At 40.7% G+C, this 24,772-nt stretch overlaps 1 protein-coding gene across 5 annotated transcripts in view; it reads left to right on the top strand.

Annotated features, from left to right (window-relative positions):
- EPHA3 (EPH receptor A3) overlaps window positions 1-24,772 on the top strand; it is a 177,399-nt gene that overhangs the window by 97,206 nt on the left and 55,421 nt on the right. For all 5 annotated transcript variants that reach the window (XM_086883592.1, XM_086883593.1, XM_086883595.1 and 2 more), the window contains 2 exons: window positions 18,385-18,540; window positions 19,034-19,369. In XM_086883592.1, the coding sequence (XP_086739718.1) occupies window positions 18,385-18,540; window positions 19,034-19,369 (492 nt within the window). The remainder of the gene's footprint in view (window positions 1-18,384; window positions 18,541-19,033; window positions 19,370-24,772) is intronic.

Below are 24,772 nucleotides of genomic sequence, written 5' to 3'. Positions count from 1 at the left end.
ATGCTTGAAGGCACAAACTTACCCTTCACTTTTTAACTGAATTTTGCAATTTGAAGCGTTTTCCTTTGATTTTTGTAATTTTTATAATTTTTTTTTTTAATAGAGATATTCCTTATATTTGAAATATAATAATGGTTAAATGGCACACAGCAAGTTGAGCTGCATTCCTGTCTTGCTGATCACTCACACTGAGTTTTTGTGCAGGCTGGACAGTAATAGGCAGCAACTCATTACTGCTTCATGCAGGTGAGTGCCTCCCTTCAAAATATCTCTTGCCTGGTACATGTAAGCAGCTTTTTGAAAAGCCAGAGACCAGCACTGAGTCTGTGAAGCCTTTGATTTTAGATTAAAATAATGCTCAGCGTGGGTGGGTGAAACTCAGAGTGGTGGTTGGGGTTTGGGAAAGGTGACACAGGAAACAAAAAATATCAAAAGAGTGTTTGGGCCAGATATTCATCAAATAATGGCTTTGTCAACCCAAAGGCCATAAGGACAGTGAAACAGCAGTCACAAGAGGATGCTACTAAGGAGAAAAACACCTAATTAATGGAAGATATCAGTATCAGAGTGACAAAGTAGCTGTTTATCTGAATTGCCAGCAGGTCCCTGCTAACTCGTCATATTTATTTTTTTTAAATCCCCTTCCCATTGTAGAATATTTACCCAATATTCCCTTTATAGAGGCAGAAACTTCCAGACTCCCTGTTTCTAAAGTATAACTTTAAAGTGTAACTATGGTGTGAGTACAGTAAGATGTTCCTTTTCCCATGCCTGAAAAAAACAATGCCTCCAGCTTTTGGAACATTTGTTCATTTTTTAGTGCTGCAAAAAAACCCAAAACAAACCACTGCACAATTTCTTAGGGAAAAAGGTTTTTTAACACTTTACTTTTAAAATGGGAATTGCATCTTATTCTTTCTAATAACTGTTTTTTTATTTAATTACTGAAGATTGTTCTTCTCTCCTTTGGGAGTATTTGGGAATGCTTTGACACCGTTCCTTCTGTTTCTGGGAATTCGACACAACGTTCTTATCTGTGAATGGTTCAAAAATAAACCTAATTTAGTAGTGTCATCATAGCAGCCTCTTTGTAAAGTACAGTGGCAATGTAATAAGGAATTAATGCATCAAAAGGGAAATTAATTTTCTCCGTCTTTACTGAGCATGGTTAATGAAAAGGAAGGTATTTAACTGGTAAAGATTGGATTGTTTGTGATATTGCCCTAAATACAGGCTTTGGGGTTGCCTGTGCAGCTACCTTGACAGCTTTCTTTAGGATAACCAAATGCACACAAAAGAAATAATCAGAGGAAGAGAGAGTTCTCCTAACCTACCACAGCCAGGTAAAATATTTCTGCTGTAATTCACCTGACTCTATCACAGCATTTATTTGTCTTGTTCTTGTCACTTTTTTTCCTCAAATTTAATATTGGTAGTTAAGACTGAAGCATCTCACTGTCCTCTCTGAAAATAAGTATAGTGGATTGTAGATAAGGCATTGGTCAATCTGAAAACTACATTTAAAATATTTCTCTTTTTTTCTACAGATCAATTTTATTTTTTTTTTTACAAGGATCCAAATTATCTTATTTATGACAATATCAGGATTAAAGGATGTAATTAAAGGATATTAACTGTCAGTGGAGTTGCATCACTTGGGCAAAAGGAGGGCCCTTATCTCTGTGTGGATGCATGAATAGCACCAGTTCAGCATCTGCCACGTCTGTTTAAAATAATAATGAATTTAGTCCTTAGCAAAGCAAAAGATTAACAACAACAGCAGCTCTTGCCAGGATTAGAGCAGGGAAGTGCTGCAGCAGCATTTCTCAGCCACTCTGCCAAGACACTTGAGTTTTAGCTGGTAAGAACAAAGCTGTTTGAGCCACTCAAGTCCCACTTTGCCAGAGGAGCCTCCCAGGTCCCAGAACACGTGTGCTCAAGATGTGGCTCCTCAGTGCCTGGTGCTCACACCCACGGCTGACAGCGAGAAAAGTCTTTATGCTTCCTTGTTTGTAATGAATTCGTGTCATGGCAAGGGTTGAAAGTAAGATTCTGAGATATTAAAGGCTTAAAAAGAGCTTCTGGAGTAGTTTTGCACTTAGGTTTGTGTTATTGCATGACAGTGTTTGCTGGTTTGCCACAGTGGTTCTTTGTCACATCCAACCCTGAGCCCTGTGCTTGAAATGATCTCAGAATCTCCTTTGCCAAATCATTACACTATTTGTTTTTAGTAGTTTCCTTTTCATCTTTTAAGATGTTAGCTTTAATTTCTTGACTACAGGCATTTTTCTCTTGCACTTGCCTCACTTTTTTATGAACACTTCTTAGGCTCTTACAAATAATGCTAAATTTCAGCAGTGTTTTTCTTCTGGGTAGCTGTTGAGACCACTTCTAAAAATTGAGACTTTCTGCGAAGATAGAGCATTTTGTTTAGTGGCATTTTCTGGAGGCTGCTCTGGACAGAGTTGATGGTGTTTTTAATATAAAAATTAATATTTTTAAAGTGCACATGCACTTCACCACCAAGTGCTGGGTAGGTGGACCATATTCTCCCACTGGATGAAAGATTGGACACGTCTGACAACAACAGTTTTCAACTCAAAACCAGAAATGTCACCATCTTCTCCAACAGACAATGGTATTTTTTAAAGTTTGGAAAGGAATGTAAGATGTTCTGTTTGAATGAAGCAACTTTAAATTTTATTATAATTGATCATCTTTCTCTCTCGTGTTCCTTGTTCTCTTTTTTTTTATAACTTTTTTTTAAAAAATATTCTCATCCATTTTGAATCCCAAAGTTCAACAGCAAAATAAACCAGATAATGTTGTTGCTGTCTTTCTTCTGTTCTGGGTCTTAATATTGGAGGCAGAAAATTAGTGATAAAGATAATTAAGGGATTTCATTGTTTCTTTAGCTTAATTAAACAGCATATAGCTGAAGGAAATCAACAGACTAATGCTGGAAAAGATTGTGTTAACTTTTTTGTAGATACTGTTTAGGATTATAAAACAGTAAGTAATGGAATAGGTGTGTTCATTTTTCTCCCTAATAAATTCCCACTACTACTAATGTTAGTGCATGTTTTTTATACATTTCTCCATATATATACATATGTGTGTGTGTGGTTAATAAGTGTTTAGGAAATCACAGAATGTTGTTCTGGAAATATAATTGCACAGGTAAAGTGAAAAGAGAGGAGCATAACGAGAACACAAATGTGATTTTTTTGGTGTGGTTTATTCTGCACACTAAGGTGCCCAGCTAGGAGAAACCAAATGTGGGAAAGCTGTTCCAGGAGAAGAACACTCAGTGCTCAGCTACAGAAGCAAAGTGAAAAGATAAAGAAGATAAAGGGATTCTGCTGTGGAAGGACAATGAGAATGGAAAATTAGGACAAGATGGGGCTCAACAGCGCTATCCTAAAATTTAGAAACTGAATAATCAAACTACTTCTTCGGAGTTTGTATGGTTTTGGCCTCTTTCCAGGGTGTGTTGGGATTTCCCCTCAGAAATGTTGGGAATGCCAGATTCAGTCATTTTGCTGTACATGTTTGAGCACAGATTTTTATCAGTGTTTATCAGGAAATCATGTTGGCTCATGTCAGTTTTTCTGCTGCTGTCCCTGTTAGTGAGAACAGCTTTATTAGGTAATTGCAAACACACATGGGGACATTATTCTGATTTAAGAAACTCTTGCTTGGACTCAGTGCTTATATTCTTGTTTAGCACATCAGCAAGATGTCTAGCTTCAGATGAGGTGGTTGTTTGATATTGATTTATTTAAGTTACTGCTACTCTTGTATAGATCCTGGCTTAATTTCAGGCTAATTTGGTTTTAACTGAAATTGATGAAGCAGCTATTTAATATAACTTGATAGAAATGACTGCTAAGCTAGAGATGTGCAAACCTCCAAATCAAACCTCCAAAAAAACAAACAAAGAAAAAGCTCAAAGAGCTTCTTATTATGTGTGCATTAGAAATAATCTTTTGAGCTGCTGCAAAGGGGGATTTTTTTTATCTTATTGCCAACTTTTAAAATACAGAGCTTCAGACTAAATTGTGAAGGTATAGCTAAGAAAAATATCAATACACAGAGATTTTTTTTTTTTTTTTGCTGAAAGATACAAATAGACCCTATCAAGTTATATTGGTGTAATTCTGTGAAATGTAGGGACCTCCTACAGATGGGGGATCCTAGCAGGGGTAGGATGGGGACAAGTGGTTTTCTAGTCCTGTGTTCTCTTTTTGAGAGTGAAGAATTCCCAGGTGCTTGTTGTCTGTGGTGTGCTTTTCAGTTTGTGACCATCTAATAATTCAAAAGAATATTTTATGGGTTTTAAAGGCCCATCCAAGAAGCTCCTGTTCTGTTCCTTAAGGAAGGACCTTGCTGCAGAGGTACTGGGTGGGATCTGGACAGGACTCCCACTCCCTTCCCACAGGCAAGATCAACTTTATCTACTTTTCTCATGCTGCCTGGTTATTTTTTTATCATTTATAATCTGATCATGTTCCCTTTCACTCCTGGAAACAAATCTTAAAATGTTCCAGAGGAGATAGTTTTCATTTCCCCCACTTCTTTTATATTTTCTGGTTTTACCCCTGAACTTAGTCAGTGCTTCAGTAGCTGAGGATATCTTGGAGTCAAGAGTTGAAACCTGTTTTCTATATGTGGACAACAAAAATGGCCTGTACAGCAACTTTTTAATAACTTTTCCCATTATTCTGTATACTCATTTTACCAGTCTCAAGTATGTAATTAGACAGATAAAGTCTACAGATAAAGCCAAGCCTCTACTAATCTCTTTTTGCTACTCAAAATTCCTGCAGTCAAAAGCAGGCTACGTAGAAGCCAATGCAATTCCAATTTATTTTAATGGGAACTCAGGATTTTCAGATTGTGGCTGATTAAAATTGCTCCTGATACCAATTCGTTGTAAATTATTCTTGTTTTGCATAACCCCCAAACATATTAATTTGCTACTTAAAACTGCTGCTGCCTGCTGCTAACAATTAGATAACTAGGCTGTCATTCCAAGTTTTTTCCCCACTGAACTTGGCAGGGTTTTAGTGGCCTTTTTCTGCCTCACCTCTGGGAGTCCATCCCCAAAGAGCCAGTATTAAATTTAGCGAAAATGAAGGCTGAATAATCACATGGATTCTGAACTGCTCATCCAGGCCAACTCTTCTCCTGCCTGAGCTGGAACTGTTTCAGGAGCACTTATGAAACTGAGTTATTTTAGTAAGCTGGAGTTCACAGAATATTTGGCTGTGCAAATAACATAGTAATTTTTTCCTGTATGTTGGGAGGGGTATTACTTAGGTACTGCACACAGCTTATATTTTTACTTGGACTGTGGTATCTTAGTGGAAATGAATGTGGAGGTAGTAGACTTATTTGAAAAGGAAAGAAATTAGAAGATGAAATGCTAATTAAAAAATTTTAGACTCTCCTATTTGTTGTTTCATGATTGTTTTCTCTATTTTAGATACTTCTTTCCCTCTGTTTATGGTCCTGTAGTTAATTCAACTTGGTATTTGTTTACAGGATTGATTTTCAAATTGTTTTGGTTGTACAGAAGCTTTTCTGGGGCAGAAATTAACTATTTAAAAGTAGTCCTTGAAAGGCCCATGAGTTTCTTTTTTAGACCTTTTTTTCAGAGAAAGTTCTATGTAAAAAAAGCTGAAGATGTCAAAGGATGGAAAAAAAAAATGGAGAGAGCGCTCCACTTTATCCTTCCCCACATGTTTCAGATGCAAGGGGAAAATGGGTTGGGTTTATTTGGTGAATGCTGCCATTACAGCTTCCTTAAAATGGTTGATTATTAGCTATACACAAGGAATCCACCATGGATAAGCATTCCTAATTTCTGAGAGATTTATTTTCCTTCCTTTGCTACTTTGGAGGTTTTGTGATGCAGTTGCAGAGGCTTGGGATCGTGTTGCCTTAACCTTGTGAGGTGATCCCTTTGTAAACCAGGAGTTTTAGAAAAGAGAAGGTTTTTTTAACACAGAGAGGTTTTTTTAATAGAACACTGTCCTTTATTACTAGATGAGCTCTAATGCCTGATTTTGTAGTGCCACAGATGTAAAAGATGAAGAAATGTCTGTAATGAGAATGAGGTAAAAAGATCCATGTCTTACCAAAGACTTTGGAGAGTGCATGGATCAGGGGGACAGAAAGAGATTTTCAGTATTAAATGCCAATCTAGGATTTTATAATGTGATACAAAAGCCTGGTATTTTCAAGAGGGTCCAAAGAAATGCTGACAGCAGTTTCAGTTCTTTGAGAAGTCATATCTGTAAAACCAACTTTCTTTTGAGAGCTGGCAGTACTGCAGGTACACAAGAATTGATAGGTATAAATCATCCTAAAAGCCACAAGTCTGCAATTTCTGCCCCTGGCTGCTAAGCAGGTTAATGTGAAAGGTGAATTTATATAATTGTTTTTCCCCCTGCAGGTTCAGAGATTCAGAGTGAGAGAATTGCAGGGTGCGCAGGAAGTGCTCCACGTGTCCCCCTGTACCTCTGGGAATTACAATTATCATCTAAATAATAATCATCTAATGAGTTTAGAATTTACTTCTGATCTTTGGAAGGGGACAGCTGTGAAATTGGGTGTGAGTCTCACACTGAATCAATCACAGTGGTATGACTTTTTGAGTAACTTCTGAGGGAATTACCATTGCCACAGATAAAGCACAAGGAGGGTGCCACCAAGCAGGCAGGGCAGAAATATTTCCCACTTGCAGGGAGGGACTAATCTGATTCAAGCCAAATTTACAAGCATTGCCTCACTCTTTTCTAAACTGGGGCTGTTGGCAGCTGTTAAATCAATTGTAAGCATTACAGCTCTTAAGTTACATTATTCATCAAGAATAACAAGCCTGCTTTCCGCTTGCCTCTTTCAAATGCTTGCTGCACACACATTTAACCCAGTCTTCACTGCAGCCAAGAGAACAAGTGGAAAAAGAGCAAAATGTTCTTTAAGGGTGAATCCTAATGCAGAAAGAGAGTTTTCCTTGTTAGGGAACAGTTGGAAAGTGTAAACAATGTCCCAGTTCACAGCTGGACCCAAAGACAGCAGCTCAGGATTGCTGTCCCGAGTGGCACAGAGCAGCAGGGACGGTGGTGATGGGGCTGGAGCAAGCTCCCTGTCCCCAGCCCTGCCCTTGCCCAGACAGGGCTGTTTAGTATTTATTTAGCAGTGCTGAAGGCAGCCCAGAGGAGGTTCACTGCACAGTTGGTTTATTATTTAAAAAGGAAGGAGCGAGATAAAGCCAAGGGCAGCGTGTGCCATTTCCTTGGCAGCAGGTGGGGATGTGAGGGTTTAATCAGCTGCTGTGGCGTGGTGCTGGATCTGCAGTGCCAGGCTGATAACTGTGGGAGGCTGTCACAGCCCCACTTCATGATGTCAGGGCAGCAGACCCCAGCACTGGTGACATTCCTGTTAGTGGGAGATCATTTCAGATTACTGGGGCTATAACAGGACATTTTGCTAATGCATTTTGACAGTACCTTCAAAATACAGTTATGCTTGCCTATCGTAATCACTTGTTGTATATTTCTAATCTGACACACAGGACAGGCAGCAAGGAGAGGAGGAAGGAAAAAAAAACAACATAAAAGCTTTAGTGACTTACATGGACATTATTACTATTACACTTTAGCTGAATTCCTGTCTACAGCACAGAGCCTTTTATAGAAGAAAAGCTGTGCAGGGGATGCTCACAGCTGACATGCACCCTTATTCTGTGGGTTTGGTGGGGAAATGAGGACTCATGACCTGCTGAGCCACGGCTTTGCAGAAGGACACAGTTTAAGGAACTTCTTCTAGGGTTATCTTCTAGCCCAGGGTTATCCCAAGCTGAATCCTTGTCCACCTGTGGTACTCATTTCATCCCAGCACAAGGCTGGGAGCTGCAGCTGTGGCTGGGAAGCTCATATGGGATCTCACCAACCTGTGAAACTCTTGTGCCAGGTGTAGAGAGTGATCCATCAGCCCTGGGCGCTCAGAAATGCCCTTGCTTAGGACTGAATGTGAGATGTGTAACCCCTTAGTCAAGGACAAACCCTTTTCCTGTTCTCCTCTCTGTATTGGCTTTTAAAATGTAGTATTTAGTGAAAAAAATGTCTCAATGGTGCCTGTGCTGGAAATCAGTCATCCCAGTCAAAGTTATATTGATAAGCAGGAAATTATTTTTGTAATAACTTTAGTTTTCAAGAACATATTTTTCTTGACTTGATTGCTTAAAATTGTTTGGGTTTATATGCAATTTTGTACCATATGTACCAGTATAATGTGTACAGCATTCTTTTTTTCTGGATTCTTTCTTGTTCTTCAAACAGCCTACAAAAATGAAAGCCTTTTTTAATCTTGAGTTTTGTTCAGAAAAAGTAAAATAGATCTTTTAGGAACAGACCTGTGATCAGAGTTTTGCTAAGCAAAGTAACTAGGTGGAATTTGACTTCCCCATTTCCAGGATAAAGCATCAAAGTTATTTCAGCTCAACTGCAGAGTGCTTGGCTCAAACCTCTTAGTAAACTCCAAACAATTCTAGTGGGAATAGTTGAGAATATTCCTAGTAGGGAAAAAATCCCATCCTATTCTGCATCAGCTGGTCCTGATAGATACAGAATTTCAAATCTCATGGTGGATTCCCTGAAAGCTTCCATCTTTGGAGGGTTTTGGATGTCTTTTCAGCCTCCTTGCTTTTGACTGTTAAAGTAAGGAGTGGGAAAAAATTAATATAAGACCAAGGTTGTGGTTAATCCATGCTGTTTGCAATATTGTCCCTTCACACAGAAAATGGCATGATGTCTGTATAGTAAAACCTTTCATATAACCCAATGCAGAGTCATGAAAGGCATTGTAATGCTGGTTTTTGATTCTTTTCTCCTTAAAGGAATTGCAAACTGTTAATAGATCATGTGGCACTGGATGTCAGCACACAATATTATTTGTTAGAGAAAGTACAGAGCAGAACAATTCAAACTTAGTTTCCTGTCCCTTCTGATGAATTTTCTGCATTGAGAAATGAATGCTGTTGGAGAGTATTGAGTTCTTGTCCCTGATACTGATTGTAAGGAAGGATTTCATTCTGTAGCAAATACCTTGTAAAATGCAATACATCAGATTCTTTGTTTTCTAAAGAGCTGAGGTTCTGCCCCCCTTGGATTCACACAGGTAGCAGGCAAGTGAAAAAAAATGCTGAACTGTGGGATTTAAAAAAAACTTTACATTTAATTGGGTTTTTGTTCAGTGGATAATTGCTTACCCTGCAAACCCAGACATTTTTGATGCATGCATACAAAATGCATGTCAGGTAATTAAGAAATTTCTTCTGAAAAAGGAAAAATACCAAGGAAGGGGAGGCAAAAGCTAAAGCACACAGTGTAGAAATGCACTTGAGTGTTCAGATCGTTTTGTGAAAGCCTTTTTTTTCAGCTGTGAGAAGATTGTCAGCTCACAGATGTCCCCAGGGGCTGGAACTGTTTAATTTTCAGGGTTTCTGCTGGAAGGATTGAGAATACAGTTGGTGAAAAAGGCACATGAAGAGAAGAGGATGTTCTGACGATGATGAAGCCTTAATGTTTTGGGTCTTCTGTTTAAAGCTGTTCTTTAGCAATCACTGAAACCTCTTTGCATGTGACAGTATCTGTTCATATGTTTAATGGCTTTAGATAAAATCATCTTCCTTTTTGCCACTGCCAGGTCTTTTTCCATTTTTGTTCTTATGGAAGCATCCAGCAAATTTAACGATTCTGAAAGCACAGAGATGTTCAAAGGTTGATGCTCATGGCTTAAGTCTACATTAACAAGGAGTGGGGCCAAACTGGAGCAGACCAGTGGCATTCAGCAGCTGGAATTAAGGACTCTGTGCCAATACCATGACGATTCAAGCATTTAAGTTTTACTTCAGAATATCTGTATTAGATCCTATAGAATTCCTGTAGCAGGGAGAACATCTTCCACTATACCTGGAATATATGTATTTGTGTGGTCTGGACAAGCTTTATGTTGTCAATCATATGACAAGAGGGGGAGAAATGGAATTTTGCTTTAAAAGTGTGGCTAAAACACCGAGATGCAGCCATTGAGTGGCATTAACAGCATCACTAACAAAGCAATGTCTGTTTCCTGTACACTGCTATAAATTGCAGCCAATTTTTGATACCCTAAATTATATCCCAGGTTTAATGATAGTGGCTTAAACCCTAGGGATTTTTTCCTACAGGTTTAAGTGCCTGCTATTGCAGCACCATTTCTCTTCTTAAGAACTTCCCTTTCCCAGCACCAGCTCTCAGTGAATTCAAGAAGCAATAAGTCAGTGGTTGGCAGTGAAAGTAGCACTGAATAAGGCATAGGCACACAATTTTAGCTTCAATTTTGGCTTTTCAGCTCCTTAAAATCTCCTTCAGTGCTTAAAAGTGTGAACTTTGGTTTTGGTTTGGTGTTTTTTTGGTGGGTTGATTGTGTTTTGGAAGGGAGGACAGTAAAGTATCCCCAGTGTTTGCTTCCTAAACTAAATGTGCCTCTGGCCATGTCCTGCCTCCAGTGGTTGAATTCAAAAATATGTTAAAATTGGGAAAAAGAATTGACTTTGAGATATAGGAAAGTAAGAATTTGTGGAAAATTAATCTATAGACATTCAAGTCACTGGCCATTAAGTGAGCCATTTTATTTTTATTTTATCAGCATCTGGTATATTGAGTGTTGTGAAATTGTCGTATTTAAGCCTAGCTGACAGCTAAGCCACTCACTCCCTCTCCTTTCATGGGATGTGGGAGGGAATCAAAGGAGCAAAGTGAGAATGTTTGTGAGTCGAAAGAAAGACGGTTCAATAGGGAGAACAAAAGCCATGCACAAGGAAAACAAAACAAGGATCTCTATCAGCATGCAGGTGTTCAGCCATCCCCAGGAAAGCTGGGATGGAATATCCCTTTGGCCAAACTGGGACAGCTGTCCCAGATGTGTCCCCTCCCAAATCCTTGTGCACCCCCAGCCCACTCAGAAAAGGCCTTGACACTCTGTGAGCGCTGCTCAGCACTGAAAAATAAAAAGGTTGTTAAATTATCGGCACTGTCCTCAGCACAAATCCAAAACACAGCCCCACAGCAGGTACTGTGAAGAAATTTAATCCTACCCCAGCCAAAAGCAGCATTAGAAATAGATTGTCTTTTTTATGTCAGTGGGCTGCTTGTGACAGGCACCAAATTAACAGCAGAAGAAACCAAAGTTCTGTTTTGTACCAACAAAATAAGTTCAGCAAGGGTGTTGGGAGCACAGGTTTCCCCCACACTGCTCGAGCAATGTGCCTCAACCCTGACCTGAGAGCAAATCTCTGAGGGAAAAGGCGTTTGTTAAATTTCTTTTCCAATTAATTTGACAGCTCTGCTGAGACTCCTAACAAAAGTACTAATTCATGCAAATTGCAGTAGTGGACCTGTGTCATCAGGGAGCTGGGCTGAGCTCTCTGAAACATCACACAAGCCACCAGGCAGCATTTTGATTAGAAGGTGACACTGGGTGTGGAACCTCTTCTGCATTAATATTCTCACAGGGACAGCAACAGACTCCTGTATGTGCTAACAGAGGTGGAAAGTTGCAAAAGAATATTCAGCCTCAGTAAATGCATCATCATCTTCCCTCCATCCCTGAGAGAAAATTTATACCCTTTTTATGTCTGAATTAACTGCTTTGACTTGGGATCTGCTCACTGACACAGACAGCTGGGAGAGACGTTCCATGGATTGCTCAAAATAAAAACCAAAACCCAAAACAAAGCAAAGGCCTAGATGTGTTAGAGAGCAAGATATAATCTGTAGTCCAATACATAAATCAATTGGTTTCATCAGACATGTTATGGAAAAAAATAACATTTTCCACTGTATAAATGACAGTGTAGAGACAGAGATGGGTATGATCAAGGGATCAGAAGATATTCCTGTAAAAGCTGATTGAAAAGTTTGTGATTGTTCATCACAGAGAAGATAAACTCATGATAGATCTTTGTAAAATGAGGAATGGCTTCAAGAGGACAGATCAAGAGCAGCTGGTCTTCCTTTCATGTAATAAAAACCAAGGGTGCATTGATTTGGCGAAAAAAGTAACAAATTTGAAGGTAAATTGAAGGAAAGATGAATTTTTGTGCTTCACATCAAGGGCCTAGAGTGGAGCAGAATGCATTGAGACCAATAATTTGCAAAAAAAACCCCAAATATTGGATGTAAAGGACATCCCTATGTGAAGGACAATACAGTGATTATTAACATAATTATCTTTGTTAAAAGATAAATTAACAAATATCTCTAACCCTGTATTTCCAGGCCTTTGAAATAGTATTTGAGTTGTAGGTGTGAAGGTGAAATAAGAAGGGATGGCAAATGGAGATTCCCTCTTGGCATTCCTCTTGCACTTCCATGTGGTGTTAACATTAGATGTGAGATGGGTTCTAGGTAAATGCCAGGACTAGATGTCATCTGCATGGGAATTAATGCCTTCTTCTTTATTTATAATACCCTTCTTGTTCTGGACCTGTTCATTTGACCTGCTTTAGGCACAGGGAAATTACATAAACATCCCCAAGCTAGGAAAGCTGGTTTTTTACTCATTAGCTAATTCCAGCCCACAGGGATTACCAGGCACTATCTGGATTTTTCTGCTGGGCTGGAGGGAAAATGCCTTATCACAAGCTGGTGGCCTGTGGGACAGGGGCTGCTTTACTCTGGGGGGGATTGCTTGTTCTTGTTTTGATTTTTTCATAGAGTTCTGACATGGAGGGGGGAGCTTGAGCAAAGACTAAACCTGAGCCTTGCCACAGTGATCCTTTTGTGGCACTCTCGACCTGAATTAATTTTTATTTAAAATTTACTATTTGAAGCCATCACAATACTATGTCTGGTTTGCCTTTGAGGAATGTGTGGTGTAAGTTCAGCTCAGGGAAAAAAACATTTCTTTGCCTTTTATCCTGATAATTTAAAATTCTTCATGTGTGTATTTGTACACCCTTTTCATTTTTACTGTTTGAGTTGGTTCTGGTGGGTTTTTCTCTGGTATTTCTTTAATTTAGATTTGAAATTACAGCGATACTTGAATTAACAAGTTATTTTTCATCTCTCTGCCTGTTCACTTTTTTTTAAGAGAACAAAACATGACATTGCTTTGTTTGACGAAGTGGTAGCTTAATATATCACAATCTATCCAGGTGTAGAGTTAGGAAAACCTCTTGCTTAGGGAATGCAAAAGCAACTGCTTATAAACATGGGTTTATTAAATTCCTGATTTGAATACTTGTTCAAGTGACCACTAAGATTTCTTTCCCCCAAAGCTGACTGCAGAGAAGCCTCAGTGCCTCACACATTTTGAAGCCAGGTGCTAGCATGCCCACATTTGCTGTTTTTAGGGCACTAAATAGTGTAATGCAGTGCACAGAAAGAGATGCAGAAGCCCTGCAAGGCACAAAGTGCAGCTATTACATACTGTGGTTGAAAGGTGCAGTGTTGTTCCCTTAGGACAATGCTATCTCTTATGTACATATAATTAATATGTCTGCCAGTAACAGTTATTAAACAAAGAGCAGGAATTGTTTCTGCTGAATGGCTTGACCTGGGAGTAAAGCCAATTTAAGAAGCATCTGATTAAAATATGTTAAGGTCATAGATCACTATAAAATATGAAGCGGGGAGGAAAAAAGCAGAAATTTACTCATGAGGAAGATTAAATACTACTGATTTTTTTTTATTTTTTTTATTTTTTTTTGTGCTAGCATCAGCTTTCAGGTGTAAAAAATGAAAAGTGCTCATTCTGAGGAGTTTTTTTCTAGAGATATTTTAGTGTCACAATGCACTGAATCCTTGACCCATGCGTATCTCATGGGTGATGTAAGAATACAAATGCTAAGAACATTTTGTAAGTTTTTCTTTCTTCAACACCCAGAATGCAATCCTACAGGCAAGGAGAGAAAGTCAATATCCTTACCTCTTTCTGGGGATATTCTTACAGTAGTGGTAATGGGGTCCAGTCAAAACAAGAGCTTTTATCCCTCATTAGAGCCTTTCTCAATCTTATTTCCCTCTTCCCTCAGGTGCCAGCACCACAGCCCATGACAGAGAAACCCTGCTCTGCATGTACAGTAATAGCCTTTAGTTTTGAGAGCTGCTCACTTAAGTGTCTTTTTATTCAGGTCTGATGACAAAATGTGTGCCTGATGTTCAATGGAAATACGAATCAAAAAATGCAGTCTGATTTTTAGAAGCCTTTTTGGGCTGAGTTGGTATTCAGGAAGCTACATAGAGGCTCAGGAGAGAGAGAAGATGATACAGACATACAGAATGCTATAGAATTTGTGGCATTTCAAATACTAATAAACAGTGAGAGCTGCTGAAGGTGGTTTCATTGCTCTGAGGGATTTTGAAGGAAACCTGCATTATAAAGTTGGCTGGTGAATGGGGTGCCACAGTGAAAAAAAAGGGGGGGAAAAGCTGTGTAAGAACTTTTAAAAGGAACTGGAGAACAGTTCAAAGATGCAAGGCTGTGTGTGGGTGTTGAGGTGAGGCAGTCAGTAGCATTTTAAGGAAAGACTGGACATGCACAGTGCCATGATCTCATTGACATGGTGGTGGTAGGTGATAAGTTGGGCTTCATTGTCTCAGAGGTCTTTTCCAACCTCATTGATTTTGTGATTCCCTTCCCAACACACCTGCCCAGCCCAAGGCCATCCCGTGGCCTCAGGTCCAGCTTCAGGACCTCAGCTGCTGCTCAGGTGGCAGTGGGAATAGTTTGCAAAGCCCCTCTGAGAGTGACCACTTCCATGGGGAATGCTTCCCTGTCCTCTCTGCAGGGCACAGCATCCCGAGTTGCTCTCATGTGTCTCTTGATGCACGCTCTGAGGATGTGTCACCTGTGAGCTCTACAGGTTTGTGACTGAATTCCCTTCTTTGTAAATGCTGTGTTAATGCCTGTGTGACATTTCACCCCTGGGCTGTTCTAGAGGAGCAGAGGAACAGAGAGAGGAAAGAATCAGCTGGTGGGTGCTGGTCAGCCACGGATGTGTAATCCACTTCCAGCGTGTTGTGGTGCTCCAGCCTTGCCTAAAAAGCACAAAGAGCAGAGCTCTGCAGGGCTGGGGAGTGCCAGCTTGCAAATGAAGTTTCTCTGACCTTGTGCAGGAGATGGGCCCTGTCAAGCCTGGAGTGCTGGGGCTGGGACATCACCAGCACAGGCTGTTCCTTGGTATTTACAGCTGGGAATTGGTGAGATTGCTCTGTGTGCAGCGGGCTGCAGGACCTGAATGCTAAAATGCTCCTATTTACTAACAGAGTTATGCTTTAATTTAAAATTAATTCCAATTTAAATTAATAATTTAACCCTTAATTAGGAGCGTGTTTTCATCCCAAGCAGATTAGTCAAGCTGAGGCAAAATTGACTTTGCTGTAGAAAAGACAATCACATTCCTTTGATCAGTAGCTACCACAGACTGTTCCATGCATTTGTTTTCCTCTTGCTGAATTAACTTTCCCTGCTCTCTGTCTCTGAGACAGACTTATCAGTTAGAGCTTAAGGAAGTTCATTTTTATAAACAAGGACAACCAGAGTCCTGAAATTCTAACAGGTGACTCAGTAAAGCCATCCTGGTATCACACTCAAATAAAAGAGACTGAAATCAGACTAAGTACAATTTTTAAGTGCTGCAGTTGGGAGTTACCACAGGAGTCACCAGAGCCAACAGGCTTGAGGAGATCTTCCTAAAAGAGCAAAACCAGCCAGCCTTGCTGTACAGTTTATATCACATATGGAGAAACTCCCAAAGTTTCCTTCACTCACTTTTAGTGTGCTAACAGTTTTTTTTCTTCCTGGCCCATTGCATCTACTTCCTCCTGCATTGCTCCCCATTGTGAGGGAAAGAAAAAATTCTTAGTTTTTGCAATAAATTGTTGAGAAAAAGCAACTGCTGTTCACAGTTGGTTTCCATGCTAAATTTAGAGATTCTGTGCTAATTCCTATGATTTTTTTTTCAGCCTAACTGAAACCAAAGCCATGGTACTTGCCTCAAAAAGCCAAACCTTCTTCCATCAGTAGATGTAATCCAATTTGTCTGACAGAGAAATTACTCCATTTTGAAGTAACAACTTTATTTTTTCTCTCTTCTATACCAGAATTAAAAAAAAAAACCAAAACAAAAACCAAAAAAAACTATTAGGAAAGGAATAATTGTAGTAAGTACGTAGACAATATTTTTTTTGAGACCTCTAGTTCTGAGCTTCAGTTTCAAGTGTAAATGCTTTTTCTCTTTTTCTTTTTTTTTCCCCTTTGGGCTGCAGTTGTGAGTAATCTTAAATTAGTCTGACAGGCAAAGACAGAAAGTGCAAGGCAGCCTGAGGGGGAAGATATGAGATTGGGATGCCCTTGCTAGGGCATATTGGGACAGCAGGAATCTGACTGGCTCATCCCCTCACTCTGACCATCACCACCTCTTCTTAAATGAGGTCCATGAGGTTTCCCCTGAGGGATGAAGGAGACACTGATTAATGGAGCAGTTTCTCTTCTTCACCCCTCTGAATCTGTCTAATGCAAGCTTGCTTACTTAGATTAAATTCATTGCTTTATTAAAATACTTGTGGTAGGGTCTTTCTCTTTTGTCATTACATTAAACTAGCATATATATTTATTAAAAAATATTACTGTATAGAATCATAAATACATCGTTGTCTCGCGTGTGACTGCCCATAAATGTAAAAGTGTCCCTTCAAGCTGGCTAAGCAAAACCATCAGAATTTAGTATCTGGTAGCACGTTTTCATGAGAAGTTTTGATGGAAATTCTCTGTATGAATTAGGCAGATGAAGTGTGATGTTTATTCCTTATTGTGTTTGCTGACTTATTATTGCTGGTAAGAATGGGATTGGCATTCATTCTTTTCTGCCTGGCTTGTGGTCTCAGGGCTGGGAACAGAAGCAGTAAAATCACTGGAGGCTCCTCTGTCAGCCAGAGGGCCACCAAAGGGGCTTGCTCGAGGGACCTTGTGGGGCAGCACATGGGAGGGAATGGTTTTGAGTTGTAAAAGGCTGCAAAAATAACAGCTAAACAAACAAAAAACCCGAACAAACACAGTTGTTTCCTGCTGCATTTCCTCCTCGTGGAGGGGTGTAAGAAGGACTTATGTTTCCTTTATTTGCTCAAGTGAAATGGGAATCCCCAGGCTGGTCTGGCGGCCTTTGAGGAGCGGGGAACACAGAAATGCCAGCTGGACAGGCTGTGCCGTGTCCGGCAGGTCCGTGCTGGCCACACCAGGTCACTTGTAGCAATTCTGCTGTGACAGATTGTCTGCTGGGCCCATGGCTCAGGGGCTTACACTCTGGCTTGTTTCCTCAGGGCTTGCAGGACAGACCTTGGAGCAGGAGCTGTGTTTCCCAGCTGCCTTGCTGTGGCCTGGCAGTCGGAGGGAGCAGCTGCAGCCGAGCACTGCCGTTTGCCAGGGCTGGGAAGCTCTGGAGGGTGCCTGAGATTGGCACTTCCCTGTGGAACCCATCGTGCTCCTCCTGCTGTGTGCAGTGCAGTGGGAGAACGCTGTCCCTTACCAAGATGTTTCAGAGAAGAGCAGGGCTGTTGTTCTCTCAATGTTCGCCAGAGCAATTCACTCGGGTGTTTGGCATCGGGAGCTAACCAACAGATCTGCCTAGACCAGATGATCATTTAGGTTCTGGTGATGGACAATAACAATCCCTTCCTCCTCCATCGCTTACAGAGATGCTGGGATATTTGTTCAGTCCTTTTTCCCACCTCAGACTGCCCATCTAAAGACTTTGCTAACCCAAATATCCAAAATAATCTTTCTTATATAGATCTTGCAAGTTCTGATAGTATCAGAAGCAGCTCATTGACATGATCATTTGAAAGTGGAAGAGATCTTTCTCTGTTCAGGTTATTTGCTTGGTTTTGGCTTGCTTACTCCTGCCCTGATGAACTGAAGAGACACAGTTTACAATCTGTGCCCTTGTAAGAAAATGTTAGCAGCAGAGAGGATAAAGTTGGTTCTTATGTAGGATAGACGTTTTTGGTAAATTCAGCAGAAGAGAAGAAAAAGGAGTGAAGTTCTCAAAATGAAGCACAGAAAACGTTTCTTCTTAGTGGTGCAATACACGGTTTTGCAGTGTATCAACACAATTTTCCAGGCAAAATTAAATGCAAATCCAAGCTGATGCATGAACTCCGTTCTACCAAGACGTTTTATTTCTGTCAGCTCTGATTATGAGAAAAATCTGTAATTTTAGACCATAAATGTCTGCAAACTGTGATCCACATATGGGTAGGTTCCAGGGCAGTAGTCACATGTTAGAATCAAGATGTCCATGGAATTTAAAACTCTATTCCCGTTCCTTTGCAGCCTGTCGAGCTGGGTTCTACAAAGCCTCTGCTGGCAACGTGAAGTGTGCCAAATGCCCCCCGCACAGCTCCACCTACGAAGATGCATCTCTGAACTGCAGGTGTGAAAAGAATTACTTTCGCTCTGAGAAAGACCCTCCATCCATGGCTTGCACCAGTGAGTAGCGTCATTCTGCTCGGGGCTGTCATTCTCGCTGCTCCATCTGTACCTCCACAACAGCTCGCCTGCTTGCTTCCTCTCATGTCCCACTGCAGTCAGCCATCCACTCCCTCTCGTGTCTTCTTGAGTGTTGGACAGGCTGCTGAAAATTGGTGGGCTGGGTTTGTGTCTTTTCTGTTTTCATTTTCTCCTTCTTGTACCCTGTCAGACTCGAGAAGGAGAAATAGGATTTTTATATTGCTACCGGCGCTCTCAGCCCTCAATCCTGAACTGCACCCTGAGGGGACTCTCTGTTTATAAGAAAACATGGTTCTTGTTAGCCTAGGTCTGTAATCTAGTGAAATATTTCAGGAGTCTCCACAGGAAATAACCGGAAGAGTTTGGTTATTAATGTTTCTTTACTTTTATATTTCTGCGCCCTTGTTACTCCCGTTCTGGAGCATCCTCGGGGAGAAAATCTCATTCCCTGATTTCCCCTTCCCTTTCACAGGACCGCCATCTGCCCCAAGAAACGTGATCTCTAACATCAACGAGACCTCTGTTATCCTGGACTGGAGCTGGCCTCTGGACACGGGGGGCAGGAAGGACGTCACCTTCAACATCGTCTGCAAGAAGTGCGGAGGGAGCAGCAAGGCGTGCGAGCCCTGCAGCGACAACGTGCGGTTCCTGCCGCGCCAGAGCGGGCTCACCAACACCACGGTGACCGTGGTGGACCTCCTGGCACACACCAACTACACCTTCGAGATCGACGCCGTCAACGGGGTGTCTGACCTGAGCACCCCCTCCAGACAGTTTGCTGCTGTCAGCATCACCACCAACCAGGCTGGTGAGTCTCCTCCTGCTCACCTTCCCTTTGTTCAGAGCTGCTGGCTTTTGTGAACCTTTGTTTCCTCTCCCTCATTTGCAGGATTTGCTCTGTGCTAGGGTAACTAATTGACTTGAATATTCCTATAAAAGTGAAAGCAGAAACAAACCCGGTGTGTGTTTCTGTCAAAGAACCTGGCAGCATGACTGTTATGATTAACTCCCAGTTCCCAGTTAATAGTTTCTAATAGCAGGCTCACATGATTCCTTAGCCAGAATGTGTTTTATTAATAAAACCAGATTTTAATAAAACACTCATTTCAATAATCTCCAACGTAAATTACTGTAGTAATCTTAGTGATTAATTCTGATTAAATAGAAGTGAAAAAAGGCTTTGATGTTAGACACATAAAAAGCTAACATTAAATTAGAGAGGTTTAAAACACAGCTTTTTTTTTTTTGCTTTATTTTTTTTTTTTTTGCTTTCTTTCTCTTCTCTTTTACAAGTTGTCTCACCAACTCTGAGCTATTGCCAACATGATGGGGCTGTGGAGCTGAATACTGAATGAGGTTTGGTGTCAGAGTTGATGGGGTACAAAAGGGCTGCTCTCCTTCTGTGGAGACTTATTAAAGCCTCTGGGGCCCGGCATGAGCACGGCAGTGTGCCCTGACTGTTGGATCAGAGCCTTTGTCATCACTGTTCTGCCATTTGCTTCTCATTTGACATGGCTCCATCTATCTGAAAGTTGTGAAGAATCTAGACTCTTCCTTGGCATTTGGTGAGGTGTAAAATTTCTAGGAGCAATGTTTGCCAGTGAAGAGAGAGACTCGATGCTGCAATTTCTGTAGTTGTGCTCCACGCAGCTTCCATCGGGAGAAAACATGCATGTGTTCATAAGCCTCCTCCCACGGCCTCCCATCCCACACCATTCCCCAGAATACCTCCAGGTCTGTCTTCCTGAAACCACAGACAAGTTAACATTGTTCTAAGTAAGCATCCTTCTGGTGGGCTGTGTTATTGCAATGTTTTTCACTATAGAGGGTGTATGTTTTCTCCTTAAATCACAGATCAGCTCTAGTGGGAGGCATAAAAATGTGAGAACAGGCTATTTCCTGACCCCAGTCACTACATTTCCCTGCTCTGGGGGTCTGTCCAACTGTGCAGTAGGCAGACAGAGGTGAATCTACCCAATTCAGCTCTGGAACCTGGATTTTATATCCATTCAATTTGTTACTGTTACAGTTCATTGTTTTGGATTTTCTGACCAATGACTTGGAGCACCCTTGTTGAGTTGTCCTCTTTTCTTCTGTTTCTTCTCCCAAAGGTGTTGCTTTTCAGCCTGTTCATCACCACAGCAGTTAGAAATCACCTGAGGACAGTCCAAAAAAACAAACTGTCCAGGGTCAGGGAAGTTCTTTCTCTGCAGAGGCCTCCTGCTTTGCAGCATGCTTCCCTAGGGCCTAGAGCTGCTGCCTTAGTGCTACAAGGTGGATTTTTATTTTCTTGTGGAACACCCAGTACCTGGGATGTGGCAGAGTCAGAGCATTTCTGGCAGTGGCAGCTCTGTTCACTGTAACCCACAGGCTGCTTAAGCTGTTTATTTTCTACTTTTATGCATAGCCCATTTTTTCTTTAACCCACATTTATGTGGGTTAGTACAGGCTTAATTGTGCTATCTCTTGATCATGCCAATTGGTTTACTGTATTAGAATTCCCCTAGAAACTCTGCAAGTTGTTAAAATTAGACTTTAAGTATGTATATAAGCAGTCTCTTAAAGTATAATTACAAAAATATAACTTGTCTTGCATTCCCTCACTGGTCAGATCACAAAAGGGCTTCTGATATCAGAAGCACATTTTTAGCTCTGTAAAGTCTAGAATGCTGTCCTAAGAGAGCTTTTCTGCAGCTTTATCCTTAATTTCCAGGCACCACATCCAAATGGGTCTGGGTTGTGAGGGGTCACAAGTCCAGGTTAGACCAGAGGGGTTGTGGGGCAGAGCAAGCAGAAGGAGCAAAATGAAAACCCTGTAGAGGGTAGATGGGAGCAAGAGAGTCAAGTCTACAACCCTCTCTTTGCAACAACATTTTCCTGGCAGCTGCTCCACATCAATCTGAATATTCTGTCTCAAAACACCAGCTTTGCATGTGCATCTTCCTGAACTCTTACCCTTCCATTATTTCTGAAGATTCGGTGTTCGTGCTTCCAGCAAAATTAACATCAAAGTTTAGTGAAAATAATTAAGTTTTCTGTATTTTCCCAATCTACTCATGCCAATCCCCAAATATTTTCCTCTTTTTCCCCCTAATACCTCAATTCTTTATTGCATCAATAATAAAATAGATTGTTTTCTTTTGTTCACTATAAGCACACTGTGACAGTTTTAAATGGATCTTAGTTGTTAAGGCCTTTTAACTCAAGGTCTCAAGAGTGCAGCTGCAGAAGGTGCTAGCAACTAAATTCAGCTGCAAGGAGGCAATGTCAGCACCAAACCAGTTCCAAGGAGTTTTGTGCTGTCAGGTATCCTGGCATCAGCAGAGGAACTAAGGGGACATGTTGTAACAAAAGACTTTTTCAAATCCTGTCCTCAGCTCACCACAGCTGTCCCACACAATTCAGGTAGGGTGCAGATAGGTGCCAAGAGTGAATAAACTGGAGAATAAAGAGGAATTTTTCTCCTGCAGAGGAGACATAGAAGGATTTCTGTGGGCTAAATTTCCTAATTTCCTAATTACTAATTACTGTAGAAAGTGATTAGTCTTCTCAGTTGAGAGCCTAAAAGTGCCTAACCCTGAGTTTTGGCCTCTCCACAGGTCAGTTGTGCACCTGTAAAAATTTGATTCCTTTCTCTGTCAGGGGCTTTTTCCTAGAGGAAGCTTAGAGAGTATCCACCCCTGCATCCAAACTGAGGCATCTTATGATAAGCTGCATTATAAATAATAACAGAACCTCAGATATACTTTATATCACCTCAAGCTTTCCTAGAAAAGCAGTAGTTTGATTATCTGGAGTTTCCTCCTTTTATCTTTTGTACTTCTTAAAAGCCTGAAAGTAGAACAAGCCATGTAACTTGTTTAATCATCTTGCTTAATCATTGAACCCAGGCATGAAAAGCCATGGGAAATCAGTTTGTTTAAGGAGAAAGTAACCAATAAGGCACTAGAGAGTTTTTGCAAGAGGCCAAGATGAAAATTATGAAAATAATAACCTTGACAACAAAAGTAACAGCTAGATAGAGAAATTAGGATCATTAGGAGTGTTGAAGGGCAGACATGGCTGGTTTGCAGTAACATGATCTCCCTGTGCCATTGAAAATTCCAAGCTGTATGTTAATTTCAGCTTGGAGGGATAAACATTTACATTGGAGAAAGAACCAGTCAATTTTTCAGTCCTGTTTTAAGTAGAGACTTCTGTGGTTCCTTGGAAGGCTTGTTAATACCTCCTCAGAACCAGAATTTTATTTGCCTGAAATCTCTGGCTTCAAGGGAGTAAGTTCAGCCCCAAGCTTTGTTTCAGTGTATGTATTTGATTATTTGCAGGTACTTTGATGCTATTTATGTGCTCAGCCTGCTCTGCACTGTCTTCAGCAGCTCACAAATGATGTGTGATGCTCCCTGTTTAAATAAAATCCATATTTAGAGAGGGTTGTGTGCACTTTACAACCTATATCCCAAGGCAAGTCCCTTAAGTAGATCTGTCTTTTAAGTGAGACAATTTGAGAGAGGCACAGATGTTTGGGGGATGATATATTTCTTTCTTTCCCTATGGCCCTTATAAAAAGGACAAGAAGATAGACTTATTAAAAGTGAGCTAATGACATGATGTAGGGAGTCTCTGGTTCACTGACTGTTATTACAGCTGTGCCCCATTACGTACTGAATACCTAGGACATGCTTGTTTTTCTGAATGACATTTATCTTTCGAGTTTCAAACATTCCTGGCGTAAATAAAGATTTTACGCTCTTCAAATGTGTTTTACAGTTCAGCCCAGAGGCTATTCAAGGATCATTTTAACTCAATAAAACTCCTTTAGGGATATAAAAGGGAAGTGTTTTAACAATGTCACTCCATGCATAGCCTGTTATTAGCTAGAGATGTTCTGCCTGCAAAGTCTTTGATCTCTTTTCCCCTGAACGTCAAGGAAGCTCTGCCAAGGCTTCAAAGTCTGTGACACACTTTGGGCTCTTCAGTGCGTGCTCAGTGCTCCTGTGAACGCCCCTGACCTGGCAGAAAGTTCACAGGTGAAGTTTGTGGCTTGGGGAGTTTTTCTCTTTCAGAGCTTTCAGTCGGTTTTGCCACGGATCGCGGTGATATTTTATTCGGCAGTCGGTGGATAATGGTTTTCTTTGCTTCCTTCTGTCAGTCTTTCTCACTCAATGTCTTAGTTTGGTACAAGAGTAAAAATGAAGAAATGTAGGATTGATGTGGGACTAAGCAGGATGCCTCCATTAAATAATAAACTTTGGACTTCTGTCTCTCTGTTATCTGGGCTGGCATTCTCAGTGATCACTGAGGGAAATTGTATTCCTCTTGATTGTAAACAGAGCTATCGATTTGCTTTTTGAAGCAATTCCCTCTAGGCAATTTGCAAGCTGGGGACAGATGGGAAAAATTGTTTCTTTGGGTTTGGGGACTAGTCCTGCAATGGGAATTATGAATGTAATAAGTGTCAGCATCTACAGCAAAAAGAGGCTTCTTTTTTTAGCATTCCTTTTAGTAAACTTTATCTCTGTGTATATTGAAAAAATGTTTTAAATCAAACAAAAATATCAAATCATCTCCAAATCCAAAAGCACATGAGAGATGCCAGCACCTTTCAAGTCTTTTCTGTTAGAGGTTCTTCTTTCCTGATGAACCTCCACAAAAGCAATTGCTCCAAATGACAGGGAAAGAAGTTTGGGAAGTGTTGTTTCTTTTCATGGTGTGTTCTGACCAGGTGGGAAGGACTTACTGACAGACCAGTTCAGGAGCTCTTGGTGATTACTTAAAAGGAGCTAAAGTATTTTGTATCATAAATTACTTATTTGAGGGCAGTTGTCTTCTCCAGTTCTGGATAATGGCTTTTTTCAGAGATAGTTCTTAAGTATATTCTTCCATTGTGCAGGGGATTCCTCTGGTTGAGGAAATAATCAAATGATCACAGAAAGGGAAAGCCTGCTCAGCACCTGAATGTTGATGTTGTGAGCATGGTGAATAAACTCTTCTTTCTGAACACTTCACACCAGGAAATGTGAGGCTCTAAAATCCTCTAAGGTGATGTAACAAAGGGGCAGGGAAGGCAAAGAAAAACAGTTTATTTAAGTGAAAAATATGAACTATTGCAAAGCTCCCACCATCACCACCTCAGCAGAGAGCTGAAAGAATAACATTTGTGTTGTGAGTACCTTTGGGATGAATCCTTATGAAAGCACATCCAGCATTTGTC

This window comes from Cyanistes caeruleus, chromosome 3 (assembly GCF_971803275.1).
Source record: "Cyanistes caeruleus chromosome 3, bCyaCae1.hap1.1, whole genome shotgun sequence".
Taxonomy (NCBI): Eukaryota; Metazoa; Chordata; class Aves; order Passeriformes; family Paridae; genus Cyanistes; species Cyanistes caeruleus.
The sequence above is the reverse complement of the archived record's forward strand: the minus strand, read 5'-3'. Positions and strand labels throughout refer to the sequence as shown.